Genomic DNA, 21,992 nt, shown 5'->3' with positions numbered 1-21,992 from the left:
CAAGATTTCTCAGAACCTTTGTTATGCTAATGTGCATGGTGACTCCACTAGAGGGTGCCTTACTATGCAGCATTTCTAAACATTTTGACCATGTTGAGCAGGTCAGCACGGTGACATATGAAACAGTGAAACTTTAAAAAAAAAAAAAAAACTATATAGGACCTATAAGACTTGTGTCTAAGGGTGTTTCAAAGCATATCCAACACTGTCACCCTGAGCAACACTCTCCACCCCCCACCAGCTCCTGTCATCCCTGGGCAGCATGTTCCCATGCTCCAAGGGTTTGACTTTGGAGCCAAGTTAGGGAAAGAAAATGGATGGTCAAACTAGGAAAAACCTTTTTTGGTAAAGTTCTGAAAATAATGAGACTAATTTTTTGTGTGGCTCAGATGCTCTTGAGCCAATTTCCAAAGGGACTTCCAGAAAATTTTTGAACAAAAGACATCTTGGAATACATTCCTAATAATTTTCCAAAGTGACTACTCTCAAAATCAAAACTCATTTATAATTTAAAAAATTCTGCTATTTGTTTAAAAATGAGGTTTCAGCCTTGGTAAGACTATAAACTACAAAAGCCAGATCTTCCTTGTTTGCTTGTGAGCACACAGTAAGCAATTAAAAATGTTGGTTAAACAGATGAGTAGATGGATGGAAGGATATTGAATGAATGGAAATGAATTATTTTTCTTTAGCTCATAGTCTTTGACAAATCACTGGCTCCAATACATTATTGTACATTTCTAAGAAGAGTAGAAATATTTAATAGTATAGATAGTAAAGACAGAACAAAAAGGTTTCCCATCCTCCATAAACTTGGAGAAACTTTCCTTCTGTCTACAGGTGAGAATTTGTTTTTGTTTTTCTTTAACATAGAGATTGGCAAATTGGGCAATATCTTCTTTAAAAATTCTGTATAATCAATTTTATTGTATCCTCTCCACAAGGATCCTCCAAGGTTGGGCACACCTTCAACCAAAGGAAAGGCAGTAAGATGCTCTAGTCTCCAACCTGTAACTTGGCCTTACAGAGAAACTTCTTCAGCAAATTTACCTTGACAGAAGAAATTTAGGGGGTGGCTAGTGAAGAGTGTGCTGATGGGCCCTACAGAACTTTAACAGAAAAACTGAGGAGGGATGGGAGTAATAGCTTTGCTGTGATTGCTGATTTTGGCAACATGCTCTCTGAATAATCAGAAGTGGTCTGGCCTGAATATATCATGACTATCTGAATTCATAGATGTTATAAAGGGGAACTTTTTAAAGTTAGGGAGGTATTTCATCACTGTTGCCTCCCCCACCCCCCCACCCCCCGAGATTGCTTCTGGAGCCCCCAGAGCCACCACCCCTCCCCCACCCAGGGAGCGCCTTTCAGGTGGAAAGGCAGTTATGACAGTTGGGAAGTAGAAGGCGCAGAAGGCAAAGTCAGCTCCAATACAAAGAAGAATTTTTTGATAACCATACTGACAAAATGAACTGGGCTGCCTTCGGAGGGTCTGAGTTCTTCATCCCACAGGGCATTCAGATAGAGGCGAGATGCCCACTCAGCAGAAATATCACGGAATGGTATCAGGAGGACAGCGGGTCGGGGACAGGGAAGGTTATGTGTGCTCATCTCTTCCCTCCCTGTGAAAGCCTTTCCCATAACTCAAAATGCTTTCTCATGTGTGTTATTTTGGCTATCACCATACCCCCATGGGTAGAGAAAAGTAGTTAATATGTGGTGCAGTGTTTCTGAAAGGGAAGTGCATGAATTACTTATATTAGTATTATCGTGGGACTGTGAAAATCTACTGTAGACCTACTAAATCAGAATCTCTGGGGCTGAGGCCCAGGAGCCTGTACGTTAATATGTTTTGTAGGTGATTCTTGTTAGTAAAGTTTGAGAATCACTGGCTAAGAGGTTAAAAGAGCCCTTTGGAGGTTCAAATCCTGCCTCTACTACTTACTCACTGGGTGATCTTGGGTGTGTAACTTAACTTCTCGGGTTTTAGTTTCCTCATCTGTAAAATAGGGATAATAATTAGCTCCAGCTATATGGGGATTTTGCGAGATTAAATAAGACACTGTGTGTCAAGCACTTAGCACCATAGATCTCAAGCTGATGTGGTCTCAGAATTACCTGTGGTGCTTGTTTCAGTGCTGATTCTTGGGCCCCATTCCCAGATGTTCTGAATCAGTAGGTTCTGGGAAGGGGCCTAGAAATCTGTATTTTTATGAAGCTCCATAACTGATTCTGACAAACATCAAAGTTTACGATATCACCATGCAGTGTTTTTATTAGGATAGTATTGCGGCTTTATGGTCAAATAAGATCTTTGTTCAAGAACTTGTCCTCCTAAACAGCTATGTGACCTTTTGCAAATTACTTGAGCTTTCTTGCCTCCATTTTTCTCATCTGTAAAAAGACCATAGTAATCCTCATTTCATAGGGTTACTTTATAAATTAATGTATGTAAAGCCCTTTGCAAAGTGCCTGGCACATAGCAAGTGCTCGGTAGGTTGTAGCTAAAATCCAAACAAAATGCAGCCTCCATTTCCTCATTAGTCTTAATTGAAAACATTGCTATTGCTATTATTAAGCCCATTTTGAGTTAATAAAAAGTTCTAGTCTTTGTTTTACATTCAGTGTCAACTGAAGCACTGAATTTATCTTTTTAAAAACACAGTTCTTTGAGACTACTATGTATTGATTAAGAAAACCATAGGCCATATGAATTTTTTTGGAGGTGCAGTTAGCAGTCATAAACACGTCCTTCTACTTGGGTCCTCCCCAGAGAAGGAGGGTGCTGTGCCCCTGGGATCGCATTTGGCTAGACATGAGATCAAGTGCAAATGGAAAATTTTTCATCCCCTCTCTGCTTTGCAAAGCATTTGACTTAACATTTTCTGTAGGAGGCAATTTTAGTTATTTTTACCTGGCTGATTGATGGCTGGCAACATAGAACTTTGGTTTAATTCTAGATTTCAGAGATATCAAGCCTTACAGGAGAGTTAACTCTTTTGGCTCCAGGTAGGATGGGCCCAGCCATCCTTGGCTTTGGGTAACATCTTCCTCCCAAAACTCAGGAAACCCCAACTAATAATGGTGCATGTGGGTCTCTCTCCCTCTCTCTCTGTGGCCCAGGTACCATTACTATGGCATTGCGGTGAAGGAAAGCTCCCAATATTATGATGTGATGTATTCCAAGAAAGGAGCCGCCTGGGTGAGCGAGACGGGCAAGAAAGAAGTGAGCAAACAGACAGTGGCATATTCACCCCGGTCCAAACTTGGAACATTGCTGCCAGAATTTCCCAATGTCAAAGATCTAAATCTGCCAGCCAGTCTGCCTGAGGAGAAGGTAACCACACCTGAAGTGTTTACTTGGGGTGGGTGGTTTCCCTCTTCTCTCTCTCTCTCTCTCTCTCTCTCTCTCTCTCTCTCTCTCTCTCTCTCTCTCTCTCTCTCTCTCACACACACACACACACACACACACGCACACACACACACACACATACACACATATGTTCACTTTCTCTCTCTTATTGCAAAACACTGAGTTAAAAAATATAAAGATAGGAATCTAAATAAAGTATAGACTATAGTTATAATGCATCAGTATTGGTTTATTAGTTGTGACAAACATACCATAGTAATGTAAGATGTTAGCAATAGGGGTAACTGGGTACAAGGTATATGAAAACTCCCTATGCTATCTTTACAACTTTTCTGTAAATCCAAAACTATTCTAAAATTAAAAAATGTTTCTATCTATATCATCTATCCCTGTCTATCTTCTGTCTATCTACCTACCTACATACCTGTCCTATGATGTTATGTCTCATTTCACAAGGAAAGAACTACTGCTCTCTGAATTGCTTTTTCACAGCATAAAGTTTGTTTTCCCATGTGCTGCAGAGGACTTGGTGAAGTCACAGTCCCATAGACAAAAAAGAATTTATAGGTATAGTGAATCAGATAGTTTTAATCATAGAGTATTCAGAGTATGTTACTGGAAAAACAAATTTGGGGAAGTTTCCCCTGGAGTGTCACATGTTTAATTCCATCTATCTTGATGCAGCCTGGTGTTCTAACATGTATTATGCTTCTACTTAGTCTCCTAGTCCACACTAGGAGCTGGGATGCAATGGAGAATGAGACACGAGTCCTGCTTTCAGGAAGCTTATAGTCAAGCAAGGAGATAGACGCTCTTGTATAAGCAAAGTTACGTTTATGTAAAATGCATGTCTATGTTCTGAAATGAAGAAAATGAGCTTGTTTCTGTAAAGGATGCTTTAAATCTAAGAAGTAGATAAATCTTTATTTTTTTCTCAAATTTGCTTTTTTGGTCAAAAAAACCATAAACTTCTTGCATCATGGTTTAAAAATTCTTAGATAAATGAAAAAATTTTTTTCGGTAAATGGAGGGGGAAGATGAAATTTTGTTTGCTAAGGAGATTCCAGAGAATTTCCAAATGTCTTACTGGGGATTTTGGCAGAAGCAGTTCTTATAAATACATGTTGGATTTTAACTTTTCAGTATCCTAGCCAATGAGGAGAACTTCGTTCAGTGAGTCCTTTTAAGCTCTATGTGCCAGGCACTGTGCTAGGTGCTGGATACACAAGCATGAATAACATGCCATTTTCATTTTCCTAGAGCCCACAGTCTCAGGGGGTGGAGAGAAAGACTAGTGCTTTCTGTATCACAGGGTGAGTGCTCTCACAGAGCAACATGCAGGTGCTGTGTGAGCACAGAGGAGGGACCTGAGAGTCAGAGAACACCACCTAAGGAAAATCAGTCTCATTTGAATCTTGCAGGATGAGCAAGTGTTAGGTGAATTCCACCCCCCCACCCCAAACCAGGGAATAAAAGATTTAAAAACTGAAATTCCAAGGGCAGCAGCAATGTGTATTAACGTATGTCTCTGTTGTTGCTTTTCCACCCACCCACAGGTCTCTACTTTCATTATGATGTACAGAACCCACTGTCAGAGAATACTGGACACTGTAATAAGAGCCAACTTTGATGAGGTAGGTCAAGTGCTGAGCTGTGAGAACTCTGCATTGAAATATGATAATTAACACTAGCTCCTATTTCATGAGCTGATGCTAGGTGCCAGGCCTGGCGTCCGGAAGCCCTTGATGCCCATTAGCTCACTTAATCTTCACAGGGATCCCACAAAGCAGGTACGATTATTACCCCCATTTTACGCATCTTAATGTGTGTATAGCAGCTGGTGTGGCCTTTTGCTTGACTTAACTAAGGAACCACCTCCTGTCATATTGTCACACTAGGAAGACCATTTTGACAGCGTATCCTTACACCCAGAATTATAGATTCAGAAAAACTTAAAGAAAAGCTTTTTTATGTTTTGGATTTAATCTTTCCCTGAGGCTCATCCACTTTGGTGCATTTGGAGTTGGTTACCCTCTATTCTCAAGGTCTGGTCCGTATTTCCATCAAATCCTACCTGTAGGGCCATCTTTAAATTCAAACAGTATTAAGAAGTCCATCTCATTTTTATTTTAAAATATTGCAGTTAAAGAATGCAAAGGAGAAAGTGAGAAAGGATTGAAGCACAATATCCACTAATAAAGTTACGTAACTTCATTATTTTTTTTGAAGGAAGATAATGTGGGCTCTTTTAAAAGGCCTATAAAAACCCAGTAGTTATTTGTAGGAAAGATTCCAGAGATTCCTTTTGTGTGTGTTTTGGGGGAGGGGGTGCTGTTGGAGGTGGAGGGGTGTAAAAAGGATGTATGATGCTCTTCTCCCAGATTTCTCTGCCTTCCCACCGCTGTGTCTATAGCAGCCAGTGTTTACTGAGCACTTACGCTGCCACTTGGCTCTTAGATGAGGCCCAGATAGCAGCATGGTGGTAAAGAAGTACTATTCTGCCTTCTCTCTACCATTATCCTCTGGATTTCTAACATGTCCTTTAAAATCTTCCAAATTACATGAGCAACCACTTCAGTGGATTTTTTTTTCTCTCAAACTATGGTTTGGCTATGTTTTACATTCCAAAGATCACTGAGATCAGGGCAAATGATTCATGATTGGATGAGACAACACTATGTGCTGTAACAAATAACTCTCCAAATCCTAACACACTAGTAGTTTCTCACTCATATGTCACAATCCAATGTGATGTTCTTGGTTGGAAGGAGGGTTGCTGGGAGTGGTTCGGGGACCCAGGCTCCTTCCACCTTGTGGCTCTATTCTGCCCTAGAGACTTGGAGTCCTCTTTGTTCAGCTGATAGGTGGGCAAAAGAACTACAAGGAAGGCATACCCCCTTCTTAACCTTGTCAGCCCAGAAATACAACACATCACTTTTGCTCATATTCCATCGGTAAGAGCTGGTATCATGGCCACACCTTGATGCAGCAGGGGCTGGGCAGTGTGGTCCCTCACTGGGCAGCAGCTTACACTACTACAGAAGAGGAGCTCAAATTTCTAATGGATAGCTCTTCCTCTCTGCCACAATTACTAACAACAAAACTAGTGGCAGTCCTCCTGTATGTCCACATGTAGCTTTATTCATCTCAAAACTCACCCTCATCATTTCATTTCACTTAATTCCTTTGCTGAATGGCAACATTTATTGGGTACTGAATGGTGCCACACACCATTGGAGAGATAAGTAAGATATAACCTAGAGGGGGAAAAAGGCATGCAAGCCAGCAACTAGGATGCAGAGTGCACGGTGAGATGTCCAGACACTTAGTGAGGGGCAGATGCTCCTATGTGAAGAGACCTGGTTCTGCCTTCCATGCCTCCATTCTTCATCCTAGAAAGGAAGGTAGAATATCATCCCCACCTATTTAATCCACAGGATTACTAGGAGGAGAAGCTCACACAAAGCCTGGAGCTCTTTGTGAACTGTAAAAGGTCATACAAATGCTTGCTCTTATCAGATATATCAACCGGAAAGTTAAGAGACTTGCCCAAGGTCACCAGTTGGTCAGAGCCAAAGTTGTGACTAGATCCTATAGTCACCTGACACTTTTAGGTCAATGTTCTTTCCACTCCACTAGCAGGAATATTTGGTGGCTGTTTGGGGGATGAATGTAGTGCATTGCACCCAACCACAAAAAAATGAACATGGCTTTCTCCCACACCTGAGAAAAGTCATTGGTAAATGGATGCTGGATGCATCTGGTACACCTTAACTTTATAGCTCATTTCAGGTCTTCAAGACCTTTAATATTGGTTGAGGTTACAATTTATGCTAATATCACCATCCTAAATTATCTTGTTTGTTTGTCATTTTCTCTATCACTACAGTGTCAGCCTTTGAGGACAGGGACCTCATCTGTCTTGTTCACTGCTTATCCTGTCCAGGTGTACTCTTAGGCTCTCAATAGTTACTTGTTAGGTGCACAAGTAGATGAATGGACAAATGCCACTGACATAACATTGTCAAGCAAGTAAAGACTACAGATATGCATGCAGGGGACTCTCTGTAAAGTCTTCTCCAGATTACATTGCACAACGAGCTATAAAATTCAAAAGGCCTCTGAGTCCCATATCCACCACTTACTAGCCTGTGACCTTGGCAAGGTACTTAACCTCTCTGAGCCTCAAGTTTTTTGCTGTAAAATGAAAATAATTGTACCTACCTTATAGGTGATAGACAGGAAACTGTGTATATAAAGTGCCTGATTTTGCATTAGAACATAGTAAATGATATGTATTTTGGAAGTTATTATTTTAGCAAGATGTTTCCAGTGCTGCAGCAATTAAAGACCGCTGATTGCAGGTCATCAGATATGTTTCTACAAGGTGCCAAATATTCAGAATGAACTAAACATGAACACGGAAAAGAAAGAAAATTTGCTTAGGTATGTTTAAGGAAATCATCTCCTGATACTTCATTGAGCTGAGAGGAAAAGGGCAGAGAGTTCAGGAAACTGCAACAGATAACCCAGGAAACTTGCATTAATCATGTTTAATCATTTGCCTCTGATTCTTTCACTGCTTATGGTTGCAAGGGAGTGAGGAGAACTTACCAGAATTCTCCCTTCTGTCTGACAAGGTTCCATTTGTTAAATGCCATGCTGCCAACAATTTTACATAAGTTAACTTATTTCATCCTAATAATAGGTAGGCCTCATTATCTTCATTTTATAAAAGCTGGTAACTCATATTTTGTATATTTAGTCCTGAGCTCCAAATTCAATTGACTCAACATTTCTAACTTAACATGGACAAATCAGAGCTCTTAATTTTCTGCCAAAAATCTGTTTTTCCCAAGTCTGTGATTGTCACTACCCTCCACCCAGTTGCTCAAGCCACAAACCTTGATTCTCCACTCTCCTTCCCCTTCAGATCCAGTACATTAGGAGGTCCTGCCAGCTCTGCCTTCCGCAGGGAAACATTTGTCCATTTCACAGCTAACTTCCAAGTCCCCCCTTTTGAACTTTACACATTCTCCCTCCTTCCTTTCCCTTCTTACTTGGAGGAACCAGTACCATTGGACAGTAAATGGCCTAAAATGCAGGAAGTAGGAAGGGAGGTCAAAACCGGATAATAAAAAAGCTACGTAGGAAACTGAGGACTGATCTGCGTTCCCTGTGCAGCTTGAACAGCCTTTAAACAGACAGATGCCTGCTAAAGAAACTGATTTTCCACAGATTTGTTTTAACCTACACAACAGCTGATCTCTTCCAGACTTTCTGCTAGAAACTGACTGCTCATATGAAAGGCGGGTAGGGCCACATGCAGGGAAAGCTAAGTGAATTCAGATTCTACCAACTCAGGAATCAGCCGAGCGGAGTTTCTTACTCAGAGCTGGAAGAACAGGCAGGGTGGTCCGGGACCTGCCCTGAGGCCAAAGCCCAGGGACAAGCTAGAATCAGGGGACAGCGGAGGGTCCTCTGGAGGGCAAGCACCTTGTCTAAGAGCTGCGGCCCCCTCCAGGTCCAGGCCAGGTCAACAGTCAGCCACCAGGAGTCTCAATGACAGATGAGCAGAGCCACAGCAGGGATCCTGGCTGGGTGACTCTCAGAAACTTAGGCAGGAGTGTCTCAAACACTTAGGGCAGTGCGTCTATGATCTAATAGTAATAATAATAGCTAACCTTTACTAAGCATCTATCATGTGCCAAGCACTATAATAAGTACTTTCTAGGAATCTTGACCAAAACCTATGCAGTGAATATTACTTTCATCCCCATTTCACAGATAAAGAAACTGAGGCTTAGAGATATTACACCCATAGTTGGTAGTGAAGCCAGGACTGGAACCTTAGAAGTCAATCTTCACTCATCCAGATTTTGTTTTAATTTCAAATCTGGATGAAAACTTTGCAGTATATTTATTGTCATGGAATAAACAGGACTGTAACTTAAGTCTCTCAATTTACAGACCTGATGTCATTCACCACTTTGATCATGTTTTAGGCAATTACTGTTTTCCCCCAGCAAGTTAGAGGGGCCTGTCTTTCACTCCATTCCTTTTCCCCAAGCCTCCTGTCCATTGCTTACACCAGGAAGTCCAGGCAGGCTCTGGGTAGCAGGAATTCTGTCCACAGGAGGCTGAGCTCGGGTCGCCAGGCTGGAGTCAGGGCATGGCTCCACCTCCCAGAGCTGCCTGCTCAGGGGAAAACAAGGCCCTACTCCTGGAAGGGGCCCGAAGGATGCTGCAGGTCAGCACGGCAGGGGCAGAAAGCTGGGAAGTGGGCAGCAGCCTAGGGAGAGACATGGGCCTCAGAAACGGGGTAGAAGCCCAGTTACTACAAGAGGAACAAACTAGCCACGAGACTGATTGTGGAAGGACTGAGACAGACACATGCTCTATCTGATCCATTCCCTGATTGGCTGTCTGTTTGGACTATTAATGTCTCTGCAAATGGGAATAATGATTCTCAGCTGTAGTATTATTAAGAGTATTAAATGAGAGAACCTATGCAAAGTACCTGGCATATAGTAGGCACTCAATAAAGAAAGCTAATGGCAATAATAATACCAGCTCCCAAGTATTAGACTAGAAGGACTAAATTATTTTCCACATTGGATCAGGATTGATTTGGGGAACCAGTGATGTGGGTAATGCTACACATGGGGGTCAAGAGTGCCCATCTGTGGGGGAAAGAAAGGTACATAGGACAAGACCCAAGTCAGGCCTATTAGAATTCATAAAACTTCAGAGTTATGAGTTTCCCAGCTTCAAGATGGGCTGCTGCTCCTCAGCTGAAGATGCACTGAATTCCGGATATTTTTGAATGTTGTTATATACTGAGTGAACTGCCTTCTGCTATTTCCCTTCACGTCCCTTCCATTGCCCCACCCCTCCACCCCGTATGCTGCTCTCCTCCCCGCCTCTTACTCACACACTAGAAGATACAGGGGTATCTATGGATATTCAATCCACCATCCGTTCAGTAACAACACAGCTCAATTTCCTGCTATCATCATGTTAATGATGATAATTGCACTTTTGAGTGCCTATTCTGTTCTGTGCTCATGGTATGGGGATAAAAAGAAAAAGTCAATCACACGTACTTCATCTACCCACATAGCTTACTGCCCAGATATCACCATCCTAGCATACCATGTGGCACCAATTGGCCAAGAACCTTTGGAAGATGGGAAGAATTTGGGTATTAAAAGGCCCTTGCACTTGACCCAGTTTTTGGCACACAAATTTGAGTCAGGAGAATTTTGCATGTGGCACCTACTCTTCTCCCTTCAGCCACACTCCTTTTACCTGCGACTCCCTTCCTTCTCAGAACACCCAGGGGCCCCTGAGGTACCAGTGGGCTCAAAGGATAGTGAGTACTAGTGCTCTGACCTTTTAAAAACAGTTCCCAGACCACAGTGGGCATTGAAGGGGCTGATGGGTTAATGTGCTTCTTCTCTTTTGGGCAGAGGAGACTCTGGGTTGCCCGGCCAGGTGGTTCTCCAGCAGTGGGCATGCTGCACACGTGGGCAGGGGTAGGACTTGGGGCAGGCGCAACTCCAGGGCCTCCTACAGCATGCCAGGCTGGGAATGGCATCTGCTGCTGCGGGGGAAGTAGGTGACAGCGCTGCAGCCTGGGTCAACCTTAGTGGAGTCTCAAGGCTCTGCTGGCAGGGCCCTGTGTAACCTCCTGGTTCTTCTCTCATGGGTCAATACAGGTTCAAAGTTTTCTTCTGCACTTTTGGCAAGGAATGCCGCCCCACATGCTGCCCGTGCTGGGCTCCTCCACGGTGGTGAACATCGTCGGCGTGTGTGACTCCATCCTCTACAAAGCTATCTCCGGGGTGCTGATGCCCACCGTGCTGCAGGCTTTACCTGACAGGTGGGCACACTTGTTCTCATCTCCCCTCATGGCCCGTCCCCAGCTCTGATTGTTCATGCTTCTCTTTTATTGATTATAATCATGCACTGTCCAGGGGCTTTCCTTGTAAAGACCATTAATACTGGACTTTTAAATGTTAACGTTTATTTATATTTTTGAATATAAATAAAATTTTAATATTTTGAACCATTTGTGTGGTTCAAAATTCTAAAGGTATCATATTTGGTATACAATGAAAAGTATCCCCCCACACTCCTGTTCCCCAGACACCCTAGTCCTCACCCCAGAGCATCAAATATAATCATTTTCTTGGGGGTCTATCCAGATCTGCTAATGCATGCATAATCAATGCATATAGTATACTCTTTTTCTTTCTGAGATGGTGATATACTGTATATACTGTTCTGTGCCTTAGTCTGAAAGGAAACAACTTAATCTTGGAGTTAACTGGACAGCTTCTACGCCCCTCCAGATACGCTCTCCCTCGATCCATGCTGCCTTCTGCCTGGTGGGGCAGGCAGTGGGGGTGGCAGCATGGACCACCTCACAGGGCTCCTCTCAGGGAGGGAGGGCGGGGAGTGAAGTCAGGAGATCGATTCTCTGGCCCCTCCTTGTGAGGTTGCCTCGAGCTAAGGGATCCTACGGCCCTGCTCCCTCCCAGGCAGACTCTGTCCTTCCAGGTTGCCCTTTGGGCACAGGGTGGGTGAAATCCCACTGCTCAGAGCCTCAGGTTGCAGCATTCTCCCTTTACAACTTGTCCCCTATAAATAAACCCTCCCATCTTGGGTGGCATCTGTTTCCTGTGGGGACTGTTACAGGAGCCATTCACATCAGTCTATAAAGAGCTTTTTCCTTTTTACAACTGTATAGGGTTCCACCATATCAAATTTAATCAGTTCTCTTGCTGTTTCCAGTCTTGTCCTACAAACAATGCTGCGATGAATGATGTTTTTTCTACCTTTTTTTACGCTGTGGAGCCTGTTCATTTCCTGTGGCTGCAGTAACAAATTACCACAAAAACTGAGTTGCTTAGAACAATAGAAAATTATTCTTCCACAATTCTGGAGACCAGAAGTCCAAAATCAAGGTGTTGGCAGGGTTTGTTCCTTACCAAGGCTCTGAGGGAGGATCTGTCCATGTTTCTCTTCTGGTTTCTGGTGGCTGCCCACAGTCTTGGCTTGCAGATGCATCACTCCAGTCTCTGCCTCCATCTTCACATGGCTTCCTGCTCTGAGTGTTTGTGATGTCCAATCTGTATACCTTCCCCCTCCTCTTACTGCACTGGCTAGAACTTCTAGAATAATGTCCTAGCCTAGGTAACGGTGGACATCTTTGCATTTTCCCTGACCTTAAAGGGAAAGCATTCAGCATTTACTATAAAATATGACGCTAGCTGCAGCATTTTTGTATCAGGTTGAAGAAGTTTTGTATTTTTTATCAGATTAATGAAGGAAGTTCCCTTCCATTCCTAGTTTGCTGAGAATTTTTATCATGAAAGCATTTTGTTAAAGGCCTATTTTTGTATCAGGATCATCATACAGCTTTTCTTCCTTAGTCTGTTAAAATGGTGGATTTTACATTGTTTTATTTTCAAATATTGTACCAACCTTTCATCCTACTTGGTCATGAATTTTTTAAAAACATATTGTTAGATCCGAATTGCTAATATTTTATTGAGAATTTTATATCTCCTCAAAGTTAATCAATGGTTTTTTCTTGTTATGGTATGAATGATGCTCTTTTCAATTTTCCATGTTCTAGATCCAATAGAAACACACCCAAGTAGGCTGACAAAAGTTACTACCATGTGAGATTACGGCCAAATTTTAGTCTCATCCTTTTCTGCATTATTCAAGTGTTCTACATTAAGACTGAATTTCAATTTTTATAATCATATGTTTATTTCTCATATATATAGGTTTCATATATATATATGGGATCCATTTAGGCTTTGTTATTAAATTCTTTCTTGTGCATTGATCAAGTGAAATGGTAAATGGCTAAATTTCTACTTATATTTTGTACCAAGAAGGTACATGGTGCATGGTCAGGCGTGGAAACGAGAATTGGTTCTAGAAATTCTCACTCAGGACCCCAGGCAGGCCGAGGCTGAGGCTGAGGCACAGTTCCCCACTCACTAGCTCCGACACACTCGTTCTTTCCAATTCGGAAAAGCATATTGAAATTCAGGGGAGTAAGTGACACTATTATAGAGATAGCCATGGATCATGCACCCTCATTTATAGGAAAGGGAAATCATTCTCAAACTTGCATTTTTCACCTCTTCCACTTAAGCTTGGCACAGTGGTTGTTAATAACAATTGGTTTAGCTAAGGTAAGAAAGCATGTATGTGTGTGTGTGTGTGTGTGTGTGTGTGTTGTATGGGTAGGGAGGATAAGAAGATAAGAAAACAAACAAAAGACTGAGGACCAAGCCCGGGATGCTAAAGGAGCAGCACACCCCTGACAGAAAGGCAGGAGCAGGCGCTGGGGATGGGAGAGCAGGCATATAAAAGTGCACAGTGTGGATGCTTTCAGCAAAGTGTAGTAGGATAATGGTTAGGGGTCACTTAGACCTGGGCTTGAATCCTGGCTCTGCCACTTGCTGCATCTCCTTAGACAAATGAAATGACTTCTCTGAGCCTTGGTTTCTCACCTCTCTGTTAAGACTAACAGCCATACCTACTTCACAGGGCTGAGGTGAGGATTAAATAAGAAAGTATGTGTGAAGTGTTTAGTTCTTGGCACATTGCACTCATTAAAAGGTAACTGCTATTATCACCACTCTTGCTGTTATAACAGCATCTCTGCTGGTGGTCATTCAGGGAGATACAAGTGTCAGTTAAGATGCAGGATAAGGGCTGGAGCTGGAGCTGCAGATTTGGGAGCCATCTGCACAAAAGGGAAGAAAAGTAAGTCACTAGAAGTGCAGGACAGACCCTGGTGTTCCAGCCTAGGGAGGGAGATGGGAGGAGGAAGGAGAGCTGAGGAAGAGGTCAGGCCGCATGTGTACACTCTCGGAGGACAGAACGTCAAGAAGCAGGGTGATGGCAGCATCAGATGCTACAGGAGGTGGAGCCAGCTGGGTGTAGGGCGGCATCTTAGACTAGATGATCAGGAGGGCGTCTGCCATTCAGGGCAGGAGCTTCCAGGCAGTGGATACAGCAAGTGTAAAGGTGGGCAAGGGCCTGGAATGTTGGAGAAACAGAAAGGAAGCTAGTGCTGTGGGAATGGATAAAGCAGGGGCAAGCGGAAGCAGCTGCAGGCAGAAATGAGTGGGGCGGGGAGGGGGACAGTTTGGGCAGGGCCTGTGTGGAATATAGCTGAGGGCTGTCCATCTGGGGAGCGGGAGCCATTCATTCTTTCATTTCACTTAGCAAACATTTCTGACATGCCTAGTATGTGTCTGGCACTATGCTAGGTGCTGAGGATACTGTGACAAACAAAACAGACAGAGGAGTGTATAGTCTAGTGGGAACGATGTACATTAGTCTGATAATCACACAAGTTAGTATAGAATTGCAAATTATCATGACTACAGGGCCTTTCAAGAGGAATAATAAGGGGTGCCAACCTAGTTTAGGGGGCTTCAGGGAAGATTTTCCTAAGGAAGTGACATCTGGCCTGAGACCAAATGAATGAGGAGGAGTTGAGCAGGCTCATAAGGAAGAGGTGCTCTACGCTGAAGGAATGCCGGGTGCAAAGGCCCTAAGAGGGGAGAGAATTGGGTGGAGGCCAGTGGGGCCAAAATATGGAGAAAAGGAGGAGAGATGCAAGGCAGGGCTGGAGAGGTGAGCAAGGCTGGAGTATGAGCCTGGCAGTAGAGACTTGGTCTTTTATCTCAAGATTAATGTGAAAGCACTGAGGAGTTTCCATCAGAATTTCAAGTGTTTTGGAAAAATCCCTCTCACAATGTAGAAGATGGGGTGGAAGTGGGAAGGTGCACAAGGCAGGGTAGACTCTCAAGAAGCTACTGTAGTAGCCCAGGTGAAGGACAATGGTAGCTCGAACTGGGGAGAGAGGGGAGAAAAGTGGATGCACTTGAGAGGTAACGCAGAGGTAAAATCTGTAGTACCTGGTGATGGACAGAGGGACTAGTTGAATCCCAAATAGTACATACAAAACTGGATGCACTAGAAGAGGAACAAGCAGACATTATAAGCTTCATGGTGTGATGCAACAGGCAGCATAGAGACCTCTACGAAGTTTCCTTGCATAAAAAAAAATCATAACTGAATGTAATCAAGTCTGTAGAAGCACACAGGATAGATGAATAGAGTCAATGACATGACAAGGAAGAAATCAGCCACATCGGAGCATGGGACATTCCAGGGGGCAAACAACATGCTGCCAATAAATCAATGGCACAAAATAGAATAAAAAAGATTTAAGAAATGGAACAAGGCGATGTTAAATCTTTCATGCAATATGTGGACCTGGTTTGGATCCTGATTCAAACAAACTAGAAGACATCTTTGAGAGCAGTAGAGAAATTTGAATACAGACTGGGCTTTAGATGATATTAAGGAATCACCACTCATCCTGTTAGGTATGCTAATGGCACGGAGGTTTTAAAAGTGCGTGCACATGTGCATGTATGTATACGTCCGTATTTAAACCTTGTCAGTGAGAAATGTATATTAAATTTCAGGGGTGAAATGACATCTTAGATTTGCTTAAAACCCTCCAGAAAAGGTGACATGTAATAAATTAAACTGGCAAAGATATTGCTCATTGTTGAAGCTGGGTCATAGGTACTTGGAGGTTTATCATACTATTCTCTGTATCTTGGGGTATGTTTGAAATTTCTGGTAATAAAAAAGTTAAAACTTTTTAAGAAGTAGAGTTTACACTGAAATAGAGAACACAAGAAAAGAACCGAGTCTGAGGGGGAAGTCACGAGTTCAGTGTGGACACGTGGAATTTGATGGGCCTTTGGGAGCCCCGTGGCAGGCGTGGTAGCCGTGCTGCAGGTGGGGTTCCTGCCTGGCTGGGGGGCTCAGACAAGACTGTCTTCACCCCTCATACAAGGCTCATCAAAAGCATGAAGGAGCACGTTTGCCTTGCAGAAAGAGTTATGGACGCCGCTAAGCCTCGCGGTGGGCTTTTCCTCACAACTGCGTATCATTGACCAGTGTTGGCACCAGAGCACATTCTAGTCATGCCTTTCCCAGACCCTCCAGCTCTCGGCAGGGCTTGGGCTGCTGGCACTGTCTCTGAGGTTGCTGTTATGAGTGGCATCTATTGGTAGCAACCAAAATACGATTAGGAGAAATAAAACCCTCTAGGGGCCTAACAGGAGGATGAGCAACACATGGGGCACTTACAATGCATCATTTCTCTTTCTAGCTTAACTCAGGTGATTCGAAAGTTTGCCAAGCAGCTGGATGAGTGGCTAAAAGTGGCTCTCCATGACCTCCCAGAGAATTTGCGAAACATCAAGTTTGAATGTAAGTACTAAGTTTCAGAGCAGAATGGAGGGGAGAATGATATTTAAGTGTCAAACGTTTTGCATAGGTTGTTAATAACAGTAGCAGCTTCCAGTTACTGTTTGTGCACAAAGCGTCAGGTATTATGCTAAGTACTTTACATGTATACATTTATTTAATCCCCATAAGATGCCGTTATGGGTGGCACACTTCTCCCTTCACAGAAGAGGAACCAGACTTAGGTAGTAGGTAGCGGAGATAGGATTTGCTCCCAGGTCCGTCCATCTCTCTGACGCCAGTTTCTGCTCATCATACCACACTCCTTATCTCATTTAACCCTCACATCACCTCTGTGATGTAGGACATAGTATCCCTATTCCACAGATGAGGGTCCAAGAGGCAAAGACACTGCCCCAAAGCCACACAGCCACGCAGCTGCTAAGCGGGGTCCAGGAATGAAACTCAGGTCTTTCTGACCTCAAAGCATTCAGATTTCCCTGAAGCTCCTGCCTACAAAATAGCGGTAGCAGGAGACAGAGAACCGTTTAAGGGTTTCACATATTCTCTGCCTAATTAGAAAGCCAAATTAATATTTCTCGTGGGGAGATTGAGACTGCGAACCTTGTCTTTGCCGAGCATCACCAGTCATTCCCCAGCATTCGTTTTGCCAGGGAAAACTGGTCCTGTTTTTCTTTTCAGTGTGTCTGTTACTTGCAGGAAGACTCATGTACAGCTCATTTGTTGCTATTAAAGAAAGATGAAATTATTTTAAGCAAAACAAAGTTTTAAAATATGTATTTCTTAAAGCCGCATTTGAATACAACAGCTTGCTATTCTTGCCCGAAGTAAGTGCCAGCAAGGAAAATGAAGGCGATCAAATTACCCTCTCTCCACAGGCAAAGGGAGCCCTTTCAGACGCGCTTTGAGGCTGCCTGCAGTGCCCATCACCTATTGATAAAGCCCGCTTTATTTCACGGCTCTCAGTTCTTTTCTTTTCACAGGCACTAAATTCCACATCACAAAGTTAAAGAAAAAGTAATTAAGGAGAAGGATTAACGATTGATCAGCCTGGAAAATTAGAAGTTCATCTGCCTCCCCCTCCACCATTCCTCTCCCCACACCCTATTTTTCAAATCAAGCTGGCTCTGAGTACAAATTAGAATAATCCTAGGGAAATTTTTGACTATTTCTTGACCAGTTCAGAAATTAATGAGAAGAATGCCCCACACCCATTTTAATTATGCTGACAAAACAAACCTGTTCAAAGTCGGCGGCCATGACAGGGTTTGTTGGGCCTTCCACCTGTGCACGTCTGAAGGAAGCTGTTCTTCCCGGGGAGCCCAGGAGTGCATTCTGAGAATGTGCAAGTGGTGGAAACAAACCCCACTCCAGTCGAAGACCTAAGGCAGGCACAAGTCTTGTCTGCTTTGAAATCCACAGATATACGATCACCCTACTTCAAATTATGAGCCTAATACATAACGTAGGAAACAAGACCTTTTCCTAACTGCAGTAATCATCAAAACAGGCAGATAGGTCCCAAGATCATTTGATAAAAAACGACAGATTATGAATGCAAAGCCTCATTCAAGGTGCAGCCAGAGTTCCTTCCCCGAAGCACCCCCTAGCCCCACAAAAACCGGAGGCTCGATCAAGATTTCCTATTAGACATACTATTCTTTAAAGGGGCTTCTTCAAAGCTCCCACTTGATTCCTGCAATTATTTATGGGGAGAAGTGATTGAGCTTGCAATTAGCGAAATGAAAGACAAGTAAATAATTGCTTTTACTCACGGTTGATTGACGCCACCATTTCTCACACCTGCGAGCCCGACATGTGCATGACTTTGAAATATGTACCCCAAATATCACAATTAGGAAAGAGTTGTTGACTTCCAACCAGGAGAATAGAGTTTCACCAGGGAGTGCACAAAATGGGGTTGGGTAGTGAGACAAATTTAGGCAGAATAAGGATTTCAAAACTGCCTTTTGAAATCCACCCCTGGAACATCCAAGGCAGGACCATAAAGCATGCAAATATTTCAGACTACCTCTTTTCTTCTTGCAGTGTCAAGACGGTTTTCCCAAATTCTGAGACGGCAAACATCACTAAATCATCTTTGCCAGGTAACTATCCTCTGCTGTGTGTTTGAACCACTGCTGAGTCATTGCGAATGAGGAGCAAACCCACAAAAACAACTTCCTGCAGGATCTGTCAGGTTGTGTAACAGGGCATTCTCACTATTATTTTTTAATTTCTGAAGATAAGGAATAAAAACGTTAACCAATAAGTAAATAGTTTCAATATACAAAATAATTTCTGATGGCAGTTGCCCCTTAACCTTTCATACATGTACCAGGTCCACAGAACCTAGGTTGTCTGTTTCCCTTAAGTAAATTGAGGTTTTTCGACCACAATTTTGGGCTGGATAATTCTTTGTTGTGGGGAGTTGTTTGTGCAGCATCCCTGGCCTCTACCTATGATGACAGTAATGTCACACACCCACCCCCAGTTGTGATAACCAAGAATGCCAGTGTAGCCTGTGGGGTAAAATCACCTGGTTGTGAGCCATTGAGTCAAATGATTCCACAGATGATTTGTTTGTGTGTCATCCAAAAGAGTTCAATGCCCCATAGTATATTAAATATTTGGCCAGTTTTGTTCAGTTTTTGTGAATTTGCATTATTTTTAAGCACAAAAGTGACATATGCTTGCTATAAAAAAATTCAATTGTAAAAGTATATAAAGTAAAAGGGAAAAATCCCATTCCATGCCCCTGTCAGGCCATAGTTATAACTTAATGACAAATAATAGCATTTCTATTAATTTTGTACCATAATGAAGAGAATCTAAGTCTGTTAAGATAACCCATTAACATTGCGTTAAAATGTTAATGACCTTAAAGCAGAGGAGTTAAACTAGGGGCCATGGGCCAAATCTGGCTGTCAGATGTGTGGGGCTATTGTTTGACTTACATATGTTCAAAAATTTTTTTCTGGCCGGGTGGGCATGGTGGCTCACACCTATAATCCCAGCACTTTGGGAAGCCAAGGAAGGAGGATCACTTGAGGCTAGGTGTTTGTGCCCACAACATAGCGAGACTCCATCTCTACAAAAAATAAAACAATTAGCCAGGTGTGGTGGTGCATACCTGTAGTCCTCCCTACTCAGGAGGCTGAGGCAGGAGGATCACTTGAGCCCGGGAGTTGGAGGCTGCAGTGAGCTATGATCATGTCACTGCATTCTAGCCTGTGTGACAGAGCAAGGCCCTGTGTATAAAAAAAAGAAAAAAAAGATTTGCTCTCAGAGCTTTGATTCCCCAGGGCAGTATTTAGCCGATGGGCCAAGCTTCTCTCCAGCAGCCACTGTCTTCCTCATCACACTGTCTCACACTTGGCTCACCTAGCTCACGTATATCACATGTCTGCTCCTTACATGTCTTTGGGTTTGCAACCTCTCAAAGTGCTGTTGGTTCTGGGTTGGTGCTGGTTATTCAAGGTCAAGGTGGGAGGGAGGGGTTTCTAGTTAGAGTGGCCCGAAGAAGGGCTCCATGCCAGGACCCAGAAAGTACAACAGTACACCCCCACCCCCTCCTGTCCTGCCTCTGGCATGAACGGCATGGGGGATGACTTGGAGACCAGAGGGAAACCCTTCCAGACTCACGCAGGCTACTACAGAGGCTGTACCCGGGCATTGCTCTAGGCACAGGGCAGAGCCTGGCAGATTAATGGGATTCAGGGAAGAAAGTGAATATTGGCATAGCAAAGAAACACTGCCATATTTCTGAGGGTACATTCCAGGCTGGCCCTCTGGTTCTTTTCTCCAGCTTGGAAGACCAGGTCTTGGTTCATGTCAGGGAACTAGACATGGTTGTGGTGCCTCTCTCTGAGGCTCAGTTTAGGAAGGACTTTGTCCCTTTATTGCACATTTAGATAAAAGCATCCACACTCATGCCTATAACCACATGTTGCTCACATGCACACACAAACACACAAACACACAGTCCCTCTCCACTTGCCACACAAAGATAGTGTGTAATTTAATTGGCAAATGCCAATTTAAGTAAGATTTCACTTGTGCTTGGACAGTCTAGGTGTAATAAGGGGTAGTCGGTATTTACCTTTGCCTGGAAATTCACAAGCATTAGAATACTTACAATGTTCTTGTATATCTTAAATTTTATTAAAAGACATTTTGAAAACATACAAGTAAAGAAAATAATCTGGAATATATGTTTTTCTTTTATCAGTATCATTCCAGCTTGGTGGTGATGTTCCAAGTATTGTTCTCACTTATAAATTTAAGTTCACTATTGAGGATTCTCCTGAAAAAGCCACAGCTTTAAAGAATAAATATATATTTAAGTATATTTTATTTATATTTGTATGTATAAGAACATATATATATAATTATTCACACACACACATAAATACTCTAATATAAACTGCTGAGTCTTATGGTATAGTTTCCCTTTTCCTCTATCTCAATTATTCATTTGTTTTAATCATTCTATTTACATAAACAAAAAAAAGCAAAAACAGGAAACTAGAGCCTAAATTGCTTAAGAATGCATTTATATGAAAAATACACATTTTGGAATTTCTGGGATTAAATCTATCACAGGACCAGAGGTAGCAGGAACATTCCTACATTTGAGCCTGGGACTTCTCGGGCTATTAGGCACATCCCACAAGCTTACATCAGAAAGCCGACAGATATCTGGACTTCAGCCCATTGTTCCGTGGGGTCAAGACCAAAGGGGCTGGCTAGGAACAGCAGGGTTTGCTGTGGCCTAGGCCACCTTGTCACAGGAGAAAACAGAGGGTTATGGTAAAATCTATAACTCTGGATCTTCTGAGTTATAGGGTCATCTACTACTTTCCTGAAATTGAGTTTTCCTGAATTTCAAGGTAGTTTGCAAAATGCCATAAGCAGATCAATTAAAAAGGCATAAAAGGAAGTAAAGTGAAGGGGTTTTAATGTAACAACCCATGAGCTAATGAGTTGACTGGATTGGATTATAGGCATCTCGAACGGTGATCCACAGTGCAGACATCACGTTCCAAATGCTGGAAGACTGGAGGAATGTGGACCTGAACAGCATCACCAAGCAAACGCTTTACACCATGGAAGATTCCCGTGATGAGCACCGGAAACTCATCATCCAGTGTAAGCTGCCCCTCCAGGAATTATTGTCCTTCTGTTATTGTTTTCAAAGAAAGTAAATATCTTAGTAAATAGTTAAGTGGCATTCCCACCCTATCCTCCTCCCAGGATCCCCTCCTTTTTCTTATTCCTATTAAGT

The 21,992-nt window shown here is 42.9% G+C and overlaps 1 protein-coding gene across 3 annotated transcripts in view; it reads left to right on the top strand.

The window, feature by feature from the left end:
* The window catches only part of RFX4 (regulatory factor X4), a 144,890-nt gene that overhangs the window by 81,046 nt on the left and 41,852 nt on the right, over window positions 1-21,992 (top strand). For 2 of the 3 annotated variants that reach the window (XM_045553039.1, XM_045553038.1), the window contains exons 6-11: window positions 3,124-3,337; window positions 4,930-5,007; window positions 11,095-11,258; window positions 16,608-16,708; window positions 18,755-18,813; window positions 21,712-21,856. In XM_045553039.1, the coding sequence (XP_045408995.1) occupies window positions 3,124-3,337; window positions 4,930-5,007; window positions 11,095-11,258; window positions 16,608-16,708; window positions 18,755-18,813; window positions 21,712-21,856 (761 nt within the window). Of the gene's footprint in view, window positions 1-1,355; window positions 1,563-3,123; window positions 3,338-4,929; window positions 5,008-11,094; window positions 11,259-16,607; window positions 16,709-18,754; window positions 18,814-21,711; window positions 21,857-21,992 lie in introns of those variants that run through there. The other variant, XM_045553040.1, reaches the window with a different exon arrangement.

The sequence above is a fragment of the Lemur catta genome, chromosome 6 (genome assembly GCF_020740605.2).
Source record: "Lemur catta isolate mLemCat1 chromosome 6, mLemCat1.pri, whole genome shotgun sequence".
Lineage (NCBI taxonomy): Eukaryota > Metazoa > Chordata > Mammalia > Primates > Lemuridae > Lemur > Lemur catta.
The sequence above is the reverse complement of the archived record's forward strand: the minus strand, read 5'-3'. Positions and strand labels throughout refer to the sequence as shown.